Here is a 21,501-nt window from a genome sequence, read left to right as displayed (position 1 = left end):
AAGAAATATTGGTTGAATGATCATCATTTTCTGGAGGCCCACCTTGGTGTCTTCACAGGCTGAGCAGCACACAGCTGATGATACCAGTGGAAGCTGTGCTTTGAACACAAAAACTCTTCTGATCCATAAGTGCCAAGACACATGAGAGTTTTGCATACTTCACACCTACATAAATTTTAATTTCAATTTCTCTGTGCCTAGATCTCCACCCAAGCACCATGCCATTCTTTCGTATGAGGATTCTGTCCTCTGCATTAACTGTTGGTGATGCACTCTGATACCACACTGGATGACATTTAAGAAAATTGACTGTAGCAATTAGGAACTAGGCTACAAAGCAAATGGAAAGTATATGATATTGAACAGAAGAACAATTCAGTTAGCATGGTACACCTTGTGAACTGAATCAGACATTGTCCTATGCAGAAAACATTGGGTACTTGCATAATTAAAAAATCTGGTAAAGGTGAACACACAGAAAATAAAAAAGAATAGAAAAATAAAACTAACTTTAGCATTTCTCAAAAATTTTATATTTAAATTATGCAAATTCAAACACAATTTTCCTTTAAGCATTAGCATTTTGCTACACACAGTATACTCGATATTCTTGGAGTTAGAAGAATTTCCATTTTTGCAGTGATACCCAAGTCTGGCCCTTACTATCCTATAAGTCTTTAACACTTTCAAAGGAAAAAAATTGTGACATGACAACTTATACAAGTTATGCAAGAAACTGACCTACTGTCTTTTACTGACATGTGTAAGTCAAGGCAGAAAAAGCTGTAGGAATTCAGTCCATAATGCTGAATTCCTTTAACAAATGTAAACTAAAGTCTAGAGTGATGTAAATTAGAAGCAAAAGAAATGCTGAGGGTGCAAAAAAGGTTAAAGATGCTAACAATCTTGTATGATATGCACTGTAGAAAGCAGTGATGTCAGCTCCTATGAGATTTCCTACGATTTCTGAAGTCCTCCCTCAAGTTCCCCGGTTGACAATTCTCAGATAAAGGGATTGGTAGCAACTACCTCAGACAGTTAATTGCCAGAACATTCATGATGACATTTTGATGTTCACCAAGGTCATACACTCTTCTAAAGCAGAAGAGGTGGGTGCAAAATCAGCTGAAAAGTACTTTACTCAACACCTAGTAAATGCACCAGCTGCAAAACCAGAGGTACTGTAGATATAAAGATGCTTCTCCTGAGTGGCAAAAGTTACATCCTTTGACTGAACAAAAGAAGACTCCAGGTAGTTCCATGTTCATTGCTGATGTGAAGGCAGTATCACAGTTTACTGCTTCACTGACCTTGATCCTAAGATGCCTGATTTTTTTTTTTGTCTTTGCAGATTTTTTATGTTTTTACAGAAAATTCTTGAAAAGAAGTCTCTAATGATGTCTCATTAAAGATGGCAAACAACTAACTGTTATGAACTTGTAATAAAGAGATAATAAATAGGTATTAAATGGGTACGCTATTTAATACACTGTGTAAAAAATAGATAATCATATATTACCACGGAAATAGATGAAAATATTTCATGCATTACTATTTCATGCACATTTTAGGTGTCTAAAAAGCAGGAAAAAGCAGTGCGGATGAAAGTAAATTTAAATAGCCAGCAATATGACACTAGGAAGTGACTGAAATCTGAACCTTGCTGTATTTAATAGCCTGAACACTACACTTCCCCAGACAGCTCCAGTGAAAGGCAAATTTGTTTCAATACAGTGGCCATTCTACAGCACCAAAAGAGACAGTATCTATCCAAAGCACTGTATGAAAATTCTTCCAAATGTACAGTGTAAAGCCTAAAAAGTAGTTAATTTATCACAGAAGCAGAGATTCCTATGGTAACTAATTCAAACTGCTGATGATGCACTAAATCAGAGTGAGTGATGAACACATACACAGCAGCAAGTGAAGTTCAAAAGGATACAGATCTATGTGATCAATGAGCTGTCACACAGCAAATGAAATGCAGTGTTGACAAACGTACAGTAATAGAGATGAGGCTCCAAAATAATCAAACCAAATATAAGAAAATAAACCAGTGCAGAAATATCTCATTACAACACTGGAGGTGCTTTTTAAAACACATCTACCAGACATTCAAATCACTGGTACTTCCCTCTCTATTTAATTTGAAAAAAATAGAAACCAAGCACTGATTACTTGAAGAGATGCATTGTCATAATGCAGTAAAATCTTCCCAAAAATGCAATACAGTGACACCAGACATGTAAGAAGCCATCTATTTCAAGCACAGAGTTGGAACAACAGCCTACAGAAGAAAATTTCACACAGACCTAGTATCTTATTGCACATTACCACCCTGAGTGATGACTGAATGATAAGGCCAACCTCTATCAACCTGTGCAGTTCAAAAACATAATCAGAGGAAGTGGTGCTGACCAAGCCTCTTCATATTCTAACAACCTTCTTACCTGATTAATAGCTTTTTGACTGCAGAGCAACACCATTTTGTAAGAAGAGTACTGGCATTCAGTGATGTGCACTTCTTGAATTTTCCTGGAGTATAAGAAACTGCACATCATGAAAGATGCCAGAATTTTTGAAAGACAGAAATCACCTTCTGTGAGAAGGAAGGGTTTATTAGACATTTTATACAAAAATAATAGCTGTAACCTTCTCATATGCAAGTGTTACCAGCTGTGGCTACTACTGTCATTATTCAATTATTCATTACAGCAAATAGAACTACATTCTCTTTTGCTTTTGTCTATGGAGTGCTACAGTGAGAATGTTCTGTCTGTAACTAAATCTCCTGTTTTAAATGCCATATAATTCAAGACATCATATCTTTGAAGGGCTTTTCAAAAATCCTACCTTCACTAGTCTCTTGGATGCAGCTTTATTGTGAAACTGCCACACTACAATCAAATGCTCTTTCAAGTATATTTACCATCATAGGAACAGGTGAGTTATTCTTGACAGATATGAATCTCTACAAAGACATCTGCGCTGTAAAAATGAGCACTTCTACCAGAATTTTACTTCCTTGCAGATTCCTTAACAGAACAGTTTGCTGAACTGTTACAGATCACATGAACATTTGTATATTTCCTTCAGATCATATTTATTGGTAAAAAATATCCACCAAAGAGCCTCATTCTCCTCCACCAACTTTTTTCTTCTTTTTAATACAACTGCTTGTTTTATTTGACAAGTAAGGGATTTTTCACTCCCAACCTGTTTCCACCTGCTCTTAAAAAAGTCCACATGCCAAGTGAGTAAAAAAAACAAGCAACTAACAAATAAGGTAGCAATCCTATTTTCTTGTTATTCTAAACCTTATTTTTTTCTCTCCTTAACCCAAATTTAAGTTACACCTTACCTGTTGTAGTGTCTCCTATATTAAAGCTCTAATTCTTTAACCTTTTCATAAGATAATCATGCCTTGATTTGGATGAAACCACAAACAATACAAATACAAATAAAGAACTACTCATTTTTGTTTATGCTATTTTAACAAGAATTCAGAATTACTCTTTTATCCTCTGTTAAACGCAGAATCACAGAACTACAGAATCACAGAATAATGAGATTGGAAGAGACCTCTAAGATCATCAAGTCCAACCTATGCCCTAACATCTCAACTAGACTGTAGCACCAAGTGCCATGTCTAGTCTTTTTTTAAACACAGAAGATGGTGATTCTACCACCTCTCTGGGAAGACAATTCCAGTACTTTATTATTCTTTTGGTGAAATTTTTTTTCCTAATATCCAACCTATACCTTCCCTGACATATCTTGAGACTGTGTCCTCTTGTTCTGCCAGTTGCTGCCCGGCGGAAGAGATCGACCCCCACCTGTCTACAACCTCCCTTCAGGAAGTTGTAGAGAGCAATAAGATTTCCTCTAAGCCTCCTCTCCTCCAGGCTAAACAACCCCAGCTCCTTCAAATGTTCCTCACACGGCTTGTGTTCCAAGCCCCTCACCAGCCTCGTTGCCCTCCTCTGGACGCGTTCAAGCATCTCAATGTCCTTCCTGAACTGAGGGGCCCAGAACTGGACACAGTACTCAAGGTGAGGTCTCACCAGCACCGAGTATAGGGGAAGAATGACCTCCCTGCTCCTGCTGGTCACACAATTCCTAATGCAGGCCAGGGTGCCATTTGCCTTCTTGGCCACCAAGGCACACTGCTGGCTCATATCCAACTGGCTGTCAACCAGCACCCCCAGGTCCCTTTCTGTCTGGACACTGTCCAGCCATACTGTCCCCAGCCTGTAACGCTGTAGGGGATTTTTTTGTCCAAAATGCAGAACTCGGCACTTAGACTTATTAAACTTCATGCTGTTGGACTCTGCCCATCCGCCCAACCAATCTAAGTCTCTCTGCAGAGCCGTCCTACCTTCCAACAGATCAACACAAGCTCCCAGCTTAGTATCGTCTGCAAATTTACTAATGAAGGACTTGATGCACCAATCCATGTCATCTATAAAAATATTAAATAGAACTGGTCCCAGCACAGACCCCTGAGGGGCACCACTGGTGGCTGGCCCCAGCTGGATGCAGCACCATTCACCAGCACTCTCTGGGCCCGGCCATCCAGCCAGTTCCTAACCCAGCAAGGAGTGCTCCTGTCCAGCCATGGGCTGCCAGCTTCTCCAGGAGTGTGCTGTGGGAGACAGTGTCAAAACCCTGCTGAAGTCTAAATAGACAACATCCACAGCCTTTCCTGCATCTACCAGATGAGTCACCTGGTCCTACAAGGAGACCAGATTGGTCAGATATAACCTACCCTTCATAAACCCATGCTGGCTGGGTCTGATACTCTGGCCATTCTGTAAGTGCGGTGTGATAGCACTCAGTATGAGCTGTTCTATTATCTTACCTGATACTGAAGTCAGGCTAACTGGCCTGTAATTACCAGGATCCTCCTTCCCACCTCTTTTACAAATGGGTGTCACATTGGCCAGTTTCCAATCGTCTGGAACCTCACCAGTGAGCCAGGGCTCTTGATAAATGATGGAGAGCAGCTTCACAAGCTCATCTGGCATCTCCCTCATCACCCTAGGGTGGATCCCATCTGGTCCCATTGATTTATAAATATCCAAGTGCCCCAGGAGTTCTCTGACTGCCTCTTCTTGGATAACAAGAGGACCATTCTGTTCCCTGGCACCACCTATCAACCCCTGAGGACAGTTGTCTTGAAGGCAAAAGAATGAGGCAAAGAAGGCATTAAGCATTTCTGCCTTCTCCTCATCTTTAGTTATTAGGTTGCCTGCCTCATTCAATAAGGAACAGAGGTCGGTTATACCCTTCCTTTTACAATGAATATATTTGTAAAAACTTTTTTTTTATTATTTTTAGCAGAAGATGCCAGGTTAAGTTCAAACTGAGCTTTGGCATCCGTAATTTTTTTTCTACATGCCTTAGCAGCTCCCTTAAATGCTTCCTGAGATATCAGTACCTCCTTCAAAAGCTGATATATCTTTTTTTTATTTCTAAGTTCCTTCAAAACCTCATTTCTCATCCAGACTGGACATTTGGCTCATCGACTCACCTTTTGGCACACAGGGACAGCCTGCTCTTGCTCCCTCAAAATCTCTGCTTTGAAGCACACCCATCTCTCCTGGACTCCTTTGTTTTCAAGGGCTGTTACCCAAGGGACTCTCTGAATAAGTCTCTTAAATAGGCCAAAGTCTGTCGTCTGGAAGTCCAATGTAGAGTTCTTATTTATATTCCTCCTTATTTCACCAATTATCCAGAATTCTATAATTTCATGATCACTATGCCCCAAGCAGCCTCCAACCTCCACATCACCCACCAGTCCATCTCTATTTGTGAACAACAAGCCTAACATAGTCCCTCCCCTGGTGGGCTTGCCCACTAGTTGTGACAAAAAGTTATCCTCCAAACACTCTAAAAACTTTCTAGATTGCTGTTTTTCTGTTGTATTAAGTTCCCAGCAGATGTCTGGTAGGTTGAATTCGCCTACAAGAACAAGGGCTGATGATCCTGAAACACTGTTCAGTTGCTTATAGAATAAGTTGTCCACCTCTTCATCCTGCTTGGGTGGTTGATGGCAGACTACCAGTGGGCTGTCAGCCTTGTTGGCCTTCCCCTTAATTCTTACCCATAGGGACTCAACTTCATCATTAGTTTCAATGCCTATGACATCCAAAACCCCCCTAATAGAAAGGGCCACCTGTCCTGGGTTGTAAGATAAGCTTGTATTCTATTTGCCATCTGTTGGAGGTTGGGGCAGGTTTTGTTATCTCTCCCAAAGACAATGGTTTGCCCCGTAGAGGTAATGGTTTGTTTATGCACCATTGACTGACTCACTGCAGGGCTGGTAAATGTAACACCATCCCATTGTGAATGTTCCACCCAGAGGGGGAAGCCAAGCACTCTTTTATGGTATAAAGTGGTACCTTTTTGGGAACAGAGCAGCTCTGTCTTTGGGGGATTGCCAGAGAAGCAGCTCCTTCGGCGGAACTCGCAGAGAAGCGGCCGGAGCGCGGTGAGGCGGCGGCAGCGGAGCTCAGAGGCAACCCCGGCGCAGAGGAAGACCGGCCCCACTGCCGCCAGATCTTCAGAGAAAACTATACCCTTCTAAAGATCACCACTGCAGCTGCAATTCATCAGCCACTGCAAGAGGAGCAGCTGTCATTCCAACTGGACTGCTACCAACACCCCGACTCCTCAGGGTGTCAAGTTGTGGACTTTATCACTAGTTTTTGTTTGTACCAATTGCATTTGCCTTTTTAAATTGTTATCTAGTTTTCTCCTAGTAAAGAATTGTTACTCCCATTCCCATATCTTTGCCTGAGAGCCTTTTAATTTAAAAATCCTGGTAATTCGGAGGGAGGGGGGTTTACCTTCTCCATTGCACAGGAGGCTTTGCCCTCTTTCACAGACTCCTGTCTTGTCAAACCAAGACACCACCCCTCCACCTCTTCTCCCCTTTTTTGTCTCTTATGAAGAGCTTGTAGCCATCCAGTGTACATAAGAGCATAGCTAATAGACTAAAAAAATTGAAATAATATTGAAAGTATAATAGAGTGGAGAGGTAATAATACGCAAGGTTCCTGGAGTGTGTAGAAGTTAACTTCTAGACACAGCTAGTGACAAGACAAGAAAAAAGATGCCCTGCAGAAGCTCTTGTTTGTGAACAAAGATTGGTGGGTGATATGATGATTGGAAGGTATCAGCTCAGCAATTATGAAATTATATTATTGGAGAAGTCGGGAGAGGGGTCAGCAGAACTGCTACCACAGCCTGTTTATGACACTCACTGAGAGAACCCCTTGGGCTTTTGCCTGAAGAGCAAAGAAGTCCAGGATGGCTGAACAGATTTAAGAAATCCTAAAGGTGCTGGAGCTGACTATCCCCACTTGCTGAAAGACAAGCCAGTAGGGAAGACCACCAGCCTGGCTGCACAGAGAGATTTGTCTGGAGCTCAGATAATAAAAAAAAAAAAGTTTATGAACTCTGGAAGAAAGGGCAAGCAACTCAGGAGGACTAGGCATTGTGAGGTTATGCAGGCAGAAAACTTTAGTCAAAGCCAAAACAGAACTTTATCTAGACACTGCTGTAAAACACATTAAAAATGTTTCTATAAATATATTAGCAACAAAAGGAGGGCTGAGAATCTCCATTCTTGGCTGAATATGGTGACATATTCATGGTGACAAAGAATGAGGAAAAGGCTGAGGTACTTAATGCCTTCTTAGTCTTTCGTAGTAAGATCAGTTGTTCTTTGGGTACCCAGCTCCCTCAGCAGGACCACAGAGACAGAGAGCAGAACTGAAGCACCAAACATCTGAGGGAAAATGGTCAGCAGTTTTCTACCCCACTTAGATACACAGAAGTCTATCAGAAGGGACAGGATCCATCCAAGGGTTCTGAGGCAGCTGGCAGCAGTGCTCACCAAGTCACTTTCCATCACTTACCAGTAGTTGTGGCTCACTGGGTAAGTCCTAGACAATGAGAGGTTAGCAATGTGACACCCATTTACAAAAAGGGCTGGAAGGATGATCTGAGGAATGGCAGGCCTGTCAGCCTGACCTCAGTGCTAGGGAAGATCATGGAGCAGATTGTCTTGGGTGCCATCACACAGCAGATGCAAGACAACCAGGGCATCAGGCCCAGCAAGCATCCTGTAAGAAAGGTCCTGTTTGACCAACCTGACCCCTTTCTGTGACCTGCTTTGTGGATGAGGGAAAGGCTGCGGATTTTGACCACCTAAACTTACTAAAGCCTTTGACACCATTTCCCACAGCATTCTCCTGGAAAAATTGGCTGTTACTCAGCAAGCCATTAGAGTAACACAGGAGGAATGAACCATGAAGTGCATTTTCAGAATATTTGTTATTTGAAGAGATTTATAAATACTAGTAATATTCAATTTTGCTATTCTACAGAGAATATTAGAATTCAACGTTAAAACAGGATTCAAGGCAACATAATTCAAAAAACCAAGTGATGGTACCAAGCTAAAGAGCTAAAATGCCTAAAGGAGTGCATGACAGAAAGGGTAAATTAGTCCTCCATTTTCCACCATTAGCAAAGCTATAGCCCCTCAAATGTACAGTGCAGGAAGAGTATTTTGTTAGACTGGCAAAATACAAAAAATTAAATGATATTTCCAACTGTATAATTTGTAGCTTATGAAAAACTATGATCTCTATGTTTTATTTTGTTCAGCTTGAAAACATACACATGGAGAATCTCTATCTGGATTTCAAACTGGTTTTAGTTAGAATCATCATCTGCCTACTGAACTGATGCCAAGACTTGTACTAGTCAGATTTTCACAGCTAGACTTTTCATAGACTTTCATTAGCAAACAGAATGGTTTCTATTTAGAGCCAAACCAGTGAAAAGCAGAAATAATAGGAAACCATTCAAATCAAAAACCGAAGCTCCATTACAACTTTATGGTAATTATGATTAATCCCTGCATAGCTATTCTTTGATCTGAGCTTTTTTCTGTCTATTTCAAGACAACTTGCACACAGTTATTTCTCAGGCAAATGTACAAGAAAACAGAAAAACAGGGTTTAAGATGTACACACTAAAACTTTTCCTTTCTAAAACCCTGAGTGACATACTCCACTGGGAAAAAGTGCTCCTGAATTCCTCTATGAATGGATCTGTCCAAACAGAAGTTTCTGGCTAGAATATGGAGTTTGCTGGACTAAGGACAGAAGTCTTACAGTCTTAAATGAAATGATGGTTTTACCTTTAACATACACAAGATTTTATGAAGGAAACTTCTGATTTAAAGAGTTCTCATCTGGATGAGAAATTTGTCAAATTGATCTGACCTGGTGTTACAACTAAGCAAATGATTAATCTGGTCCCAAGAGTAAATTATGCTACAAACCCTGATTGTACTGTAAATTCTCCAAAAACATGCATTTCCTCAGCAAGTTTCCTTTCATTGCCTCTGCATGGAAAATACCTCTCTGACATGACCAATGCATTCATTTAATTTTTGGTTTATATTTTATCTTCCAATTTATTCTGGTTAGAGGTAGAATTATTCTGTTAAAAAATGACCTGATCCTAGACATAGTTTATTTAAATTTGAAAATGAAAAGCTTACTAAGAACAGATAAGATTGATTACTCCTTCCAACTTAGCATAATTGTATTTCAGGTGAACATCAATTTACTTTAAAGGACACTTCTAAGTAGCAGGCTGTATCATACATAATTCATCAATCACAGCTGCCTGTAACATGATTTACTAAAGCAGATTTCAATGAAATAGAGAGAATTGCATTGTTTTTTATGCTTTGGCTTGTTTGTTTTTAAATAGTTTACAAAACACTCATTTGTGTTGAATTATTGCTGAAAGAAGTTCATCCTTGGTAATCAGCATGTTGAATTTCTTTCTCTTTCTATAGAAATGTTCTCTTTAAATTTCTTTTAAAAGACAGAGTGAGTTTTCAAAACATTGTTAAGGCAGAGAGCACTCCATGCTTATTAAAGGTAAAAATAAAGCTCAAGGATTTTGCTACAGAGGAAGGGATGGCAAAAGTATTTATCTGAAAGGCATTATTCATTTTAGAGCTGTTTATTTTCCAGCTGGCTTATATTGTTATTGTTTGTTAGACTAGCAGTCAAACGCAGGTGAAGAGAAGTAGCAACTTCCTCAGCTAGTCCTTCACATAGTTGTCACATGGATAAAGTGACTTTTATGTGGCACACTACACAAAACTGTATGCCAGTTGAAGCACAATCACTTCATACATCAAGAAATATAAGTGAAACTGCATCTTCAATCAAATTGAACTTCAGGGACATGGTGGTGCCTCAGAAAGTCCTAAAGTAAAGAAACATTTCCAGAAACTGATGGAAATACAGCTTCAAAAGAAAAAAGAGAGCAAGAGAAACTACTGGAAATACACATCTACACAAAGATGGAAGTGCCTTTACTTACTTGTAAGCCCATTTGAAACACAGAGTGACCCATAAAGCTAGCCAACATTCGAATCAGAGCTGCACCCTATGGGAAATAATAGAGAAACAAAGTTACTAGTTTTGAATGCCAATATAACAAAATGTATACACTCAGAAGAAGACATTTCCATCCAACACTAATATGCCAGAAACTTGCAACTTATACAATCTTTTTTTGTGCTAGAATGAAAGTGAGAGAGAAGATAATACAAATGCTTACCAGGAAAAGTGAGAAGGCAAAGTGATAGTGTTAGTAAGTGATATTAGATACTAATATCCTGCCCCATATAGTGAATAAGGCGCAGGTCAAACAACACACTCTCTCCACATCTGGAGCACATGTGTCAATTCCAGAGGTGACTGACCCCAACCCTTCTATGCACTCAACAGAAATGCCCAGTTTTAAATGAGAGCAAAGAAATAGTGTAAACTGCAAATTCTACCTCAGTGATTATTCATAATACTTTTATGTCCATTACACTACAGGATTCAGTGATACTACTTCCTTTTGGAACAGCCTTCGAGATCTGGTGACTAAAAGTGAATAATTTCCATTAGAATTTTGTAAGATGTGTATATATTATAGTTGACTTATTAATAGTCAGGTTATTTCCCAGACTATCATGCAAAGAGGTATGTACTTATATAGCACTTTTTCTCTACTTATAGAAGTTCTTAGCCTCTTCCCCTTCAGGTAAAGCATAGAGATCCAAAAGACAAGGGATTCTAAATCCCAGTACTTACTGCTAGAAACAGACAGATACTTGCAAGAGCAGCTTTTTTTGAAGCATCCTTTTTGTGTTTTCTCACACAGTCTCAGAAACACTGTTGTTGTGTATTTTCCCTTTGCACAAGTGCTCTATTTCAAGCAGAAATAATTTTGCAGATCTGATGTTATAATTTTGCAGACCATTTAGCTATAATATCCCACTTTACAATATAATTTCAAGACAACCAGTCTTCCGATCCCAATATTTAAATGTTATACTTAGTACTGATCACCATACAAGAGGAAGGACACTTGTGATTGCAAATCCATGAATTAAAGACTTTAAGAAAACATGATCCTAGAACTCAACCACCTCATCTAGAGATGGAGGTCCAGGAATCAGGTTAACACTCAATCAGACAATAATAAAAAAAAAGCAACATTATAGGTTCAAAAATTTTCAGATTCTAAAGCAAAAAGGACTTTTGAAACATTTATTCTGCATTAATTTAGCAATTTAGGCAAAAATCCCTATGGTTTATCTTTCTATTTTTTTTGAAAATTCAAGATCAGAATAATGTTTCAGAGTACTACATAATGTGTCACAACTAATATTCACTCTCACAGTGAAACTATGCACCTTTTTACTAATTGGAAGATACCTAGTTTCACTTGAATTTACCTAGTTTGAGCTTTCAAAACAAGACTTTATGTCTTTTTCTGCTAAATTAAAATTCAATCTAGTTTAAATTAAAAATCAGGCTAGTTTAACTGTTGTCCATTTTTAGATCATTTTACCCATGTTCCACTGATTTTTTTTATACAGTGACTATTTTTAAGTACTGAATGGATCTGTAATAAACAACACTTGAAATAATGACATAAATCAAAAGTATTTGTAAATTAGTAAATTGTAAGGAAACACAAGTCCTCACTATAGGCAGCAAAACCAAATATTATATAGGTTGCAGAGTAACTAAGTTCCTTTTAAGAACTCAATAGTGAATAAACAAAAACATTATTTTTGCATTATTAATACTAAGATATATTGTTATGGTGGTATATAATCTTACTGGAAGACAAATCATGTCTGGAACACATAGCAGAATAGGAAGTAACACCTTTCAAAACAGATTATTACCTGAGCAGACTATACCATAGGTCAGGAAACATTATTGCCCTTGTACAACTAGAGAAACAGATTGAGTAAAGTTCTCAGAGACATTTAGGCAGATAAACAACAACAACACATAAATCTGTTTAAGTAGATACACAGAAGATTTTTTTTAAAATCTCATAAATAAGTAAATCCTACTTATTCTGTAAGCAACTTGGTCAAGGCAATCCAAAACATCTGTAGCAGAAACAAAAAATGCATAAAATATATAAGTCAAAATCCTCAACAAGAAGACATTTTTATATTCCTCACACATCCCTTTTCCTACTCACTATTAAGTATTCCAGAATGCTCTGGTTTCTTTCTCACAGTTTACACTTCACATAATAACAAAAGACATATATATATAAGCACCTTGTCTCTACTGACTTCTGTAAAAAGTAAACAAGCTAATAGTTCCATATAATCTTGCCCATAGAGTCTTTTTTTCTATCCAGAGACTAAGAACTATCATATACATGTAAAGAATTATAGAATTCCCCTCATAGGTAACATTTAGACATGTTGGATGGACTATGGCTGGCCATTGTACAGCAAACAAAATAAAACAGCAAGGAAAGACTGAAGGGCGAGTCAAGGTACAAAGGCAGGACTATTCTCTCAGATCTCTTTTCACAGCTACTTTAGAAGTACTTTCTACCAATTAATTACCTTCAGGAAACTCAGAAACCCTACTTACAGCTTGCAGAACAATAGGTTTGTCACAGCTCCACCATCTTCCCCGCTCAGGGAAAGCAAATGCTTTCTTTACGTGTTTCTGGAAGGGAATGGATTCAAACAAGCAAGAGAACCTTAAGAGGGGGAAAAGTGTCTTTGAGAGATGGGAGAAGAAATAGGAGCAAATGAAGCCCTTGGTGTGGAGGGAAAAGAAATGGGAGGAAACCATTCGTTTCACTTTTCCTGAACTTTTGAGAGTAGGCAGAACAGAGAACAATGATACATTCATAAGAAGCCCAGAAGCTCTTAACACGTTCAGAGTTCTGGAAAGCAGAGCAGGATAAGGCAGCAAACACTGGCACTCTGACTAGAGAGGAAGCAAAACAGGTTTGCAGGCAGAAGGATAAAAAGCAAGAGGTATAGAGAGTAACTGGCATAAAGAAGAGCAGCTTTCTGAAAGAAGCTTGGAAGGTGACCCTAAACAGAGGGTTGTGGGAGGTGCAGAAGGTAGGTGCAGTAAGTTCAGTTATAGGAAAAACAGAATACATAGCTTTTGGGATCATCTGAATGGGCCAGTGTGCTGCCATTCCCACTGCCTATCTGCTTAGCCAGCAGCAAACCAGATGGAATCCAAAGGACTTACGATGCCATACCTTTCAAAAGCTTCTTGATCTAGACCTAAACCTACAGAAAAATCCCAACAAATCTTTCCTGGTGCAGGAGATGCCCTTTGGAACCTATCAGCATCATTCCCTGAACATGCTGACATGCAAGGAGCCTGCTCAGCACTTCACTCTCAGAGCCACTTCTGTTCCGGCAACCTTTGTCCAACAGAGGAACAACACAGGATGTCTTGAAAAGTGAATTTGCCTCTCCTGCTGGGCAGAATGACTGTTTATTGATGATTAAAGTGCTTTCCTCCAGGCAGTGGATGACTCAGTACCTTGTCAAAAGGTAAAGCACATTGGTTTAAGAGGTCAGGTGGAAAGCAATTCTTTCCTATTCAAAAAACATACCTAGTTCCTGTCAAAATCTGACTCGCCTTAAACCACTGTACCCTATCTTAATTTTTCTACCCAGATAAATACGCTAGGTATTCATTCAATGATTAACGACCCTTCCTGCATCTGGTGAAGCACTGTTCATTAGCAGATCTCACAAGTCCTCACTAAGATTAATGCCAATATTCTGCAAATTAAAAGGCAACTGTGGCACACCCTAATGAAATCACTTGCCAAAGATCACCCAGATCCTCGTATAACCTGTATGCTTCTTGTATAACCTATATGCTCCTCATATAATCTATGATACTGTTGAAGTTTTTCTCAGCCTCAGCATTGATATTCCACTGCTATTGGAAAGGAAAGTAGAATATGTTGGCTACTTCATGGAAATTAGGTGCATACAGCTCTTTTTTGCAAAGTGGTCTTGGGAAAAGGCTCACTCATGTACAGTTAGCCAACACTGCCTGAAGGGATGGAACTTTATGCACTTTCTTCCCCTGAAGAAACTTGCATACTCACAACATGGTAAAGACAATCCATAACCAAACTTGGGAGTAGAATTCCTTTACAAACTGAGCATGTCTTTGAAATCTACCAAATGCAGAGTGAAGCTGTCATGGTTTGACACAGAACAAGAATTTTTTCGGAAGGAAGAGGTCAATCCAGTCAGCGGTCAGGTTTGGATACTGACACTTGGGGTGACCAATTGAAGATGGACACATCTCTGAGAACACAGAGGGGTTAAATACAGAATTCCCAGGAGAACTCGCTCTCTTTGGTTCCAGTTATCGGAGGGTGCAGACCTCCCCTACCCAGCCATGAGCTGGGTGGGGAGGGGAAAAGCCATGTAGCCTGGGAAGGTAGGCCAGGGGGTGAAGGGACTGGAACCGAGCTGGGGCAACAGCTCCTGCGGACGGAAGGGTGGAGAACGTCTGAGACGTCTTTGTTTCACCCCCACCCCGAACCTAGAGGGAAAAGAGATAGAGAGCCTGCAGACACCTGGAAGTTTGATGGCAGAGGAGAAGGAGGAGGCGGGGGGGGGGGAGATGCCCAGCGTGGGAGACAGCACAACATCCTGGGCTGAGATTTCAGCCATCCAAGGAGACCAGGACTTTTAACCCTTTCCTGTGAAATGAAGGCTTTGTGAAATATTACTCCTTCTCAGTTTGAAGGAAAGAGAGACAGTCTGGGACCTCAGATGTTAGGGAAAGAAGGTTGGGGGAGATGATGGAGTGGCTTTTGGCTGGACTCTTCTTGTTAGCCATAGACTGAACCAATCCTTCCTCCAAGAGAGACTGCATTTTAGGGGGATGCAATGGTGAGCCAAGAGACTCCTTCAGCAACTACCAGTTCAGGAATGAACAGAGAAAAGCTGAGAAGGGTGTGATGATGCCCTCCGTCTTCAGAGAAGAAGAGAAGGTGATCTCTGTTCTTGGACCCTCGGCCCCAGGGAAATGGGGGGGACTGTAGTCCCAAAATGAGACACTGGACTGTTGTTCCTGTTGGTCCTTGGCAAAGCATCCTTAAAGGAGCCCTATAAGCAGTCTCTGTCCATGCACGGTGGTGAGAGCACTGTGACATGGAGAGGAGAGTGTCACACTGGCTTGGTGTGTTTGGGCGGTGCCATGTGTGACATGGAAACACAAGAGGTGGCAGCTGTGCTTCCTGGGGATCTGTGGTGCAAGGGAGACTCCTCTCTCCCCTGATAGACTCAGTATTGATTATGTGGAAGGGTGAAGACTTGATTAAGGGTCCAAATGTGTCTTGCTGTGATTTATTTGAGTTGGGTCATGGGAGGAGGAATGTTTTGAAAGGTTTTAATTTTGAATTTAGTGTGTGTTTTTTTCCTCTTCCTTTTTTCTTTTATAGTAGCAGTAGTAGTAGTAGTGTAAAAATGTTTTTCCCTTGTTATTAAGTTTGGCCTGCTTTGCTCTGTTCTCAATCGCATTTCACAGCATTCAACTGATAGGTTGCATTTTCATGGGGGCGCTGGCATAGTGCTAAAGTATTCGATCTAATTCTCTCCATGAAGTCTCTCCATGCCAATATAAAATAATGTGATTGCATCCTTGATCCCAGATTAGTTTTAAGTAATTTTTCAGAACACACTCCTACATCTTGATCCTCTTACATCATTACAGATCAAAATTGCTGTAAGTCAATTTAATTTTATGTCTTACTGAATATCTCAATTTTATTATACTTGAAATTCCTTAATTAATTGTTTCACTTGCAACTTGCATCTTGTAAATTTTTTTTAATACAAAAGATAGTACCAAATGGAACTTTATTTAACAGGAAACAAACTGAGTCTTATGTGTGAGCCCACAAAAACATGGTGACTACTACTACACAGTACTGCAACAGAGCCACACAGGAAGTGATACACTTGATTCAATGCAGGTATCTACATATCTATGCATGTAGCACCTATGACTGTAATCACTTCAATTGTTTAGACTTCCCTTAAAGACATTGGGCTTTACAAATCACCTCTGGATGCACTTTATCTAATCTTAAACCTTAGATCAGGGGAGTTGTACTCTAAAAGTACCCATCTCTTGTAATTCACTCCAAAGGCAGGCTTGAGTGACTGGCTTATATGTATACATCTGTGCTGCAGACATCTAAAGTGCAGTGAGATTAATTCAACTGCACTGTCCAAAAAGGCCATACAGAAATTGATTCCCCATTCTGGGGAAACTCCTGAATTGTGGAGGTACAAAACTGGTGTGATCCTTTTGTATATATAGTCAAATAACAAAAATCATATCTCACTTTTTTCTACACACCATACTTTTATATAAGATTAGCAAGGGTAGGTATTCAACAGAAGGTCGTGGAGAGAGGGCAGATTGCTAGCTGAAGGTAGATGCTCTATACTGAACAGAAAGCAAAGAAGAGTACTTGAAATAAAGAACTGGTGAAGCAGTTCCAGGGAAGGGGAACAATATAAAAATCAGCGAACCAGCACATAAGGTTATGCAGAAGCCAAGAGGCAGGAACAGGAGGCCATATGTGAAGAGATACAAATAAACTAGAAACTCTTTCAGCATTATTCTTTGAAGAACCAAAAATTATGTCATTATTCTAAAAGGTTCCCTTGAGAGAAAAATGTCAGCAGCACAAAACAGAAACTGTGAACTACAACTGATTTACTTTGTAAGGGCAAAATAATAGATTGTTCTGTAAATGCATTAGAGTGGGGGAAGGAAAAGAGCTCATAATAGACTGACCTGGAAAACACACAACTCTTCCATCCTATTTCCTACAAAATTTTTCATTTTTTCCTGCAATATCAGCTTCTTTTTCTTTTTAGTTGTGCTTTTGTGTGCTTCACTGTTTTTGTTTTAACCATAGGATCGAGATTCATCTGACTACAAATACCTACATTGTAGCTAAGTGATGCTTACACAATTGTACACAGCTGAGGCAGCTGCCTAGACCTCCTTTAAAGGCAAAGGAGAGAGAAGCAAGTACTTCAGCTCATCCTGATTAATCCAAAGACATGCATCTAAAATAGGACAGATGAATTTCACCCTTAAGATGCCTGTTTATCTTCACTGATGATACAGGGAGATGGAGGGCTACTCAGTTGCAGGTATCTACATGGTGACCATCTCAAGTGAGACGGCATCAATCTCTCTGAAGATATTTTACCCTGTAAATTACTAAACAACATTAAAAACTATGAAAAGTTAACAGAGGGAAAACACCTCATGGAGTTTGCAAAGGCAAATTCAGCATCTTGCAGGCTTACCTATCAATTGATCTCAAGTAACATCAATCATAGTAATTACACAGACCTCAATTTATCTCTTCTTCACTGAATGTACACCTTGCCACCTTTCTTTAGGAATTAAAGCTGTTCGATTTAGTTCATAAAAATACTTTTGTGACATGAAAGCTAAAATCAGGAAGGATCCTGGAAAGAAAAACATCTCCATAGTATACAAGGTGTAAGCAGGGAGTGAGATGCTGAAGAGACGAACAGTGGACTACCAGAAAAAATTACATAACTGAGGTTCTAAAACAGAAATTTAATATATCCATTTTCTACAAAATCTCCACATATCCATTTTGCTTCTTCTGCTCATTAAATAAACAAAACCAAAACAAACACTATATACAAGTGATTTATTAACTTTGTTCTATTATGCAGTAATCAGTTCAAAATCAGTCTTGATTAATATGTAATAACACATAAACTGTATTTTTCAAATTCAGTGGGACACAAACAGAAGGCCTACAGTTATTTTTCTATGTGCTGATAAACCTGCAACTCAGGATCAAGGTTACCTTCTCTCTAGCTATGAGAAATGTGAATTACTCTATCTTCTGCCTCAATTATACTAAATTTTATTCATCTTGTTAGAGCTATTGTTATCAATAGTAAGTTCTTATAATCAGCTTCCTTTTCAATGATTAAAACAAGACTCAGACCACACATAGGCACACACAAAGGCATCAATCTTTCATAAAGACCTCCTGAGTTAAGATGAGAATCAATATACAAAATTTCATGGCTACTAGTATATACCTGATGTATACTCGTTTTGGTGGTTCTTAATTAATCAGCTACAGTACACACATACTAAATATTTTTCTCCTTAAATTATTTAGTCTGAGCTATAGGTGGCATGCCTTGTCAAAAACTTTTTTAAAATCCATTGTCTTCTTATTCTCCCCTCAAGAACTCCAGCTGGGCAATAAGAACGAATTCCCCTTTGCAGCAGTGATGACCAATCAAGATCAATATATTAATCCATATGCTTACTTATCTTAGTCTTTATACCCCATAGAGTCCCCATCTCACTGGAGAAGGAAGACAAACTCACCAGCCTAGATCTCTCAAGCAATTCTCTGGCACAGCTACTATTTGTTAGGATGGTCTACATCCCACTGCCAGAAGTTCTGCAGCTCCATATCTGGTTACCCTTATAAGGAGCAAGTGGATGCCACTCAGATCTGCAGACTTTCCAACAAGTAACAGTTCTTTTAGCTAGTGTTTCCCACACACCTACTGCAAATTGATGGTTTCTGCAACCTGTTACAAAGAATAAACTGAGCATGGAAATTAACCCATTCTTCAGCAGGAATGTCCAATACAAAACAATTCATTGCACTCCCCTGGTAGATCCTTAAAAATCTCAGTCCCAATTTTATACTTTGATCATGATTTGGTCCCTCACTACATAAGTCAGAGCCATATCTGTTGCATACAGTCAAGTCAGGCCTATACTATTAGCTCACCAGAATAATCTCAGAACATAGAAGAACTTCCAATTTTTGACTAATATGTTTTAAGTACTGGTTGAAACGTATCATTTCTTCATGAAATATACAAAAAAGATATTCTTTTACAACTGCGAATGTAATAAAAACAGCATACAGGTTGTGTTTTTTCTTTGAAATATTGAACATATTTTTAGAGTTCTCTGCCAAATAGAAGCCTAAGGATATCCACAATCAAATGGGCTTTTAAGTGAGTGAGTATAATTTCATTTCACCTTAAATTTCTTGAATTCATATATCATTCTTTAGTTCTCAAAAACTTGGGTAATTTTGAGTCTAAGTTAATTTCAAATATTAGAAGAGCATGTTACCAAGCATTTATATGAAGAATACACATTTGCACTTTAATTTTGTAATGTGAACACTAGCCAACAAGTAATATCCAAGTCACGTTTTTCAAAACAATCATTCTTTGTTGGTACTAAGCAACCACAGCTGGATACCCCATGAAATTTAGCTTATTGGGAAAAAACACAGCATGAATTAAAGCAAAAGAATAATGTACATCAAACACGTAGCAAAAATGTGACATTTAAAAAATAATTACATAAAATTTTTTAAAACCCCCAAAATTAAATATGCTGCATCTTAGAGATATTTAACAGAAAAGAAGTATGTTTTGTCACATCTGCAGAATTTGCTCAAATGTAGACAGATGTATGTAAATGTATGTATTCATCTACGTATGCAAATGAATTATTTAAAAACTTGGTTAACTGATGGAAGTAGTGTAACATGTTACACTACATGCAGCGCACTGAATTTACTGAATTCTCCTGTATGAACAACTGAACACTGGGTAACCACTTTCAAACACAGGTATTGCACTTCAGCTGCGTTTCCTTAAGCAAACATATTCACTATATGCTCTCCTTTTTTATTCATTTTACCACAAAGGGAGAAGTTCAGCCATTCCTCAGCTCTCTCTCAGACGGTTATGCTGAAATGTATTTTACTTTCCTACCTTTATCATCTGAACAGTCTTTTATCTTATGTGGCTTTATCCTGACAATTATGGAACAAGGGTGTCCTATTCATGACATCAGTTACAACATGATCCTGTTGCAGGCTCCAGAGAGACCTCTGCTAAAGCTCTTCTATCAAGCTGTAACAGCAGAGATAATTGCAAAGGCTTCTCTGGAATTCTTCAGCTGTCTGTATCAAAACTATCTCATCTCTGAGAACTGCATAAGTACCCACTGAGAAATTCTTTTCACGGAATTAATTAGATTGTATCATGAGTCACCAACACTAAATTCCTCTTTCATTTTCAGAAACTGAGCACTGTAATACAACAGCATAGCTATTTTCTGTATTCTCCAATGGCACCTCCAAATATTACAAGAAAAAAAATGAAGCTTAATGCAAGTGAATTTGATAAGTGCAAATGCTTCCTTATTTGATTAGGGTAACAGAACATACTTGTTTAAATGAGTAAACATGTGCCTATGATTTCCTCCCTGTGACAGAAATGTACAATGTTTAAATTAATTCCTAGAGGCTTTGTCTCTGGATAACCTACATAAAAGAAGAACTACAGAAGGAGATAGGTACATGCAGATCATGCAGCATACTGGTACCCAATGTCACAATATGAAACTATCCTGAGGGTCTTTGCCCAGGCAATCATTCAGTGATGCACTGAAGTACCTTAAGCACACAAGCAACACAAATAAATTCCACATTTGTACACACATAAGGTTTAACATCTATGTACTTGGCTGATTGTGGCTCTCACTGGTTTCCCCGCACTTGGTAACAATTGTTAAAAATTAAGGGACTATATTTGTTAAAAGAAGCCCAAACAAAACCAACCCTGCTTGATTTTAATGATACGGATTAGAAAAAAAAAACCAAAACAGTCCTTTAATCAATCTTCTTTACTTTTCAAAGCAACAGAATTTCCAACTGATATTTGCTAATCAGGCAGTGCACACTCACAAATTAATATGCTATTAATACTCAGCAGTAAAACCAGGATATGTGTTAATTTAAAAAATTAACTTACATGGTTTGTAAAACCATGTAAACCTCATGGTTTAAAACTTCATTAACAGCATGGGTAAACCAGTCTTTTCCAAATCAGCTAATATACCTACAAACTTGTAATGTATTTATTAAATCCACAAAGATGCATAAAGGCACCTTACATTGTTTTTACAGAATGAAAGGCCATTTATCTGATACCAAAACATCACTGAAAAAGCAACATTATAT

At 38.8% G+C, this 21,501-nt stretch overlaps 1 protein-coding gene across 2 annotated transcripts in view; it reads right to left on the bottom strand.

Annotated features, from left to right (window-relative positions):
- TRHDE (thyrotropin releasing hormone degrading enzyme) overlaps positions 1-21,501 on the bottom strand; it is a 213,544-nt gene that overhangs the window by 87,784 nt on the left and 104,259 nt on the right. For both annotated transcript variants that reach the window (XM_021528979.4, XM_021528977.4), the window contains exon 7: positions 10,423-10,488. In XM_021528979.4, the coding sequence (XP_021384654.2) occupies positions 10,423-10,488 (66 nt within the window). The remainder of the gene's footprint in view (positions 1-10,422; positions 10,489-21,501) is intronic.

Source organism: Lonchura striata, chromosome 1A, assembly GCF_050655825.1.
Source record: "Lonchura striata isolate lonStrDom1 chromosome 1A, ASM5065582v1, whole genome shotgun sequence".
In the NCBI taxonomy this organism is placed as follows: domain Eukaryota; kingdom Metazoa; phylum Chordata; class Aves; order Passeriformes; family Estrildidae; genus Lonchura; species Lonchura striata.
This window is presented reverse-complemented; position numbering and strand designations above follow the sequence as displayed.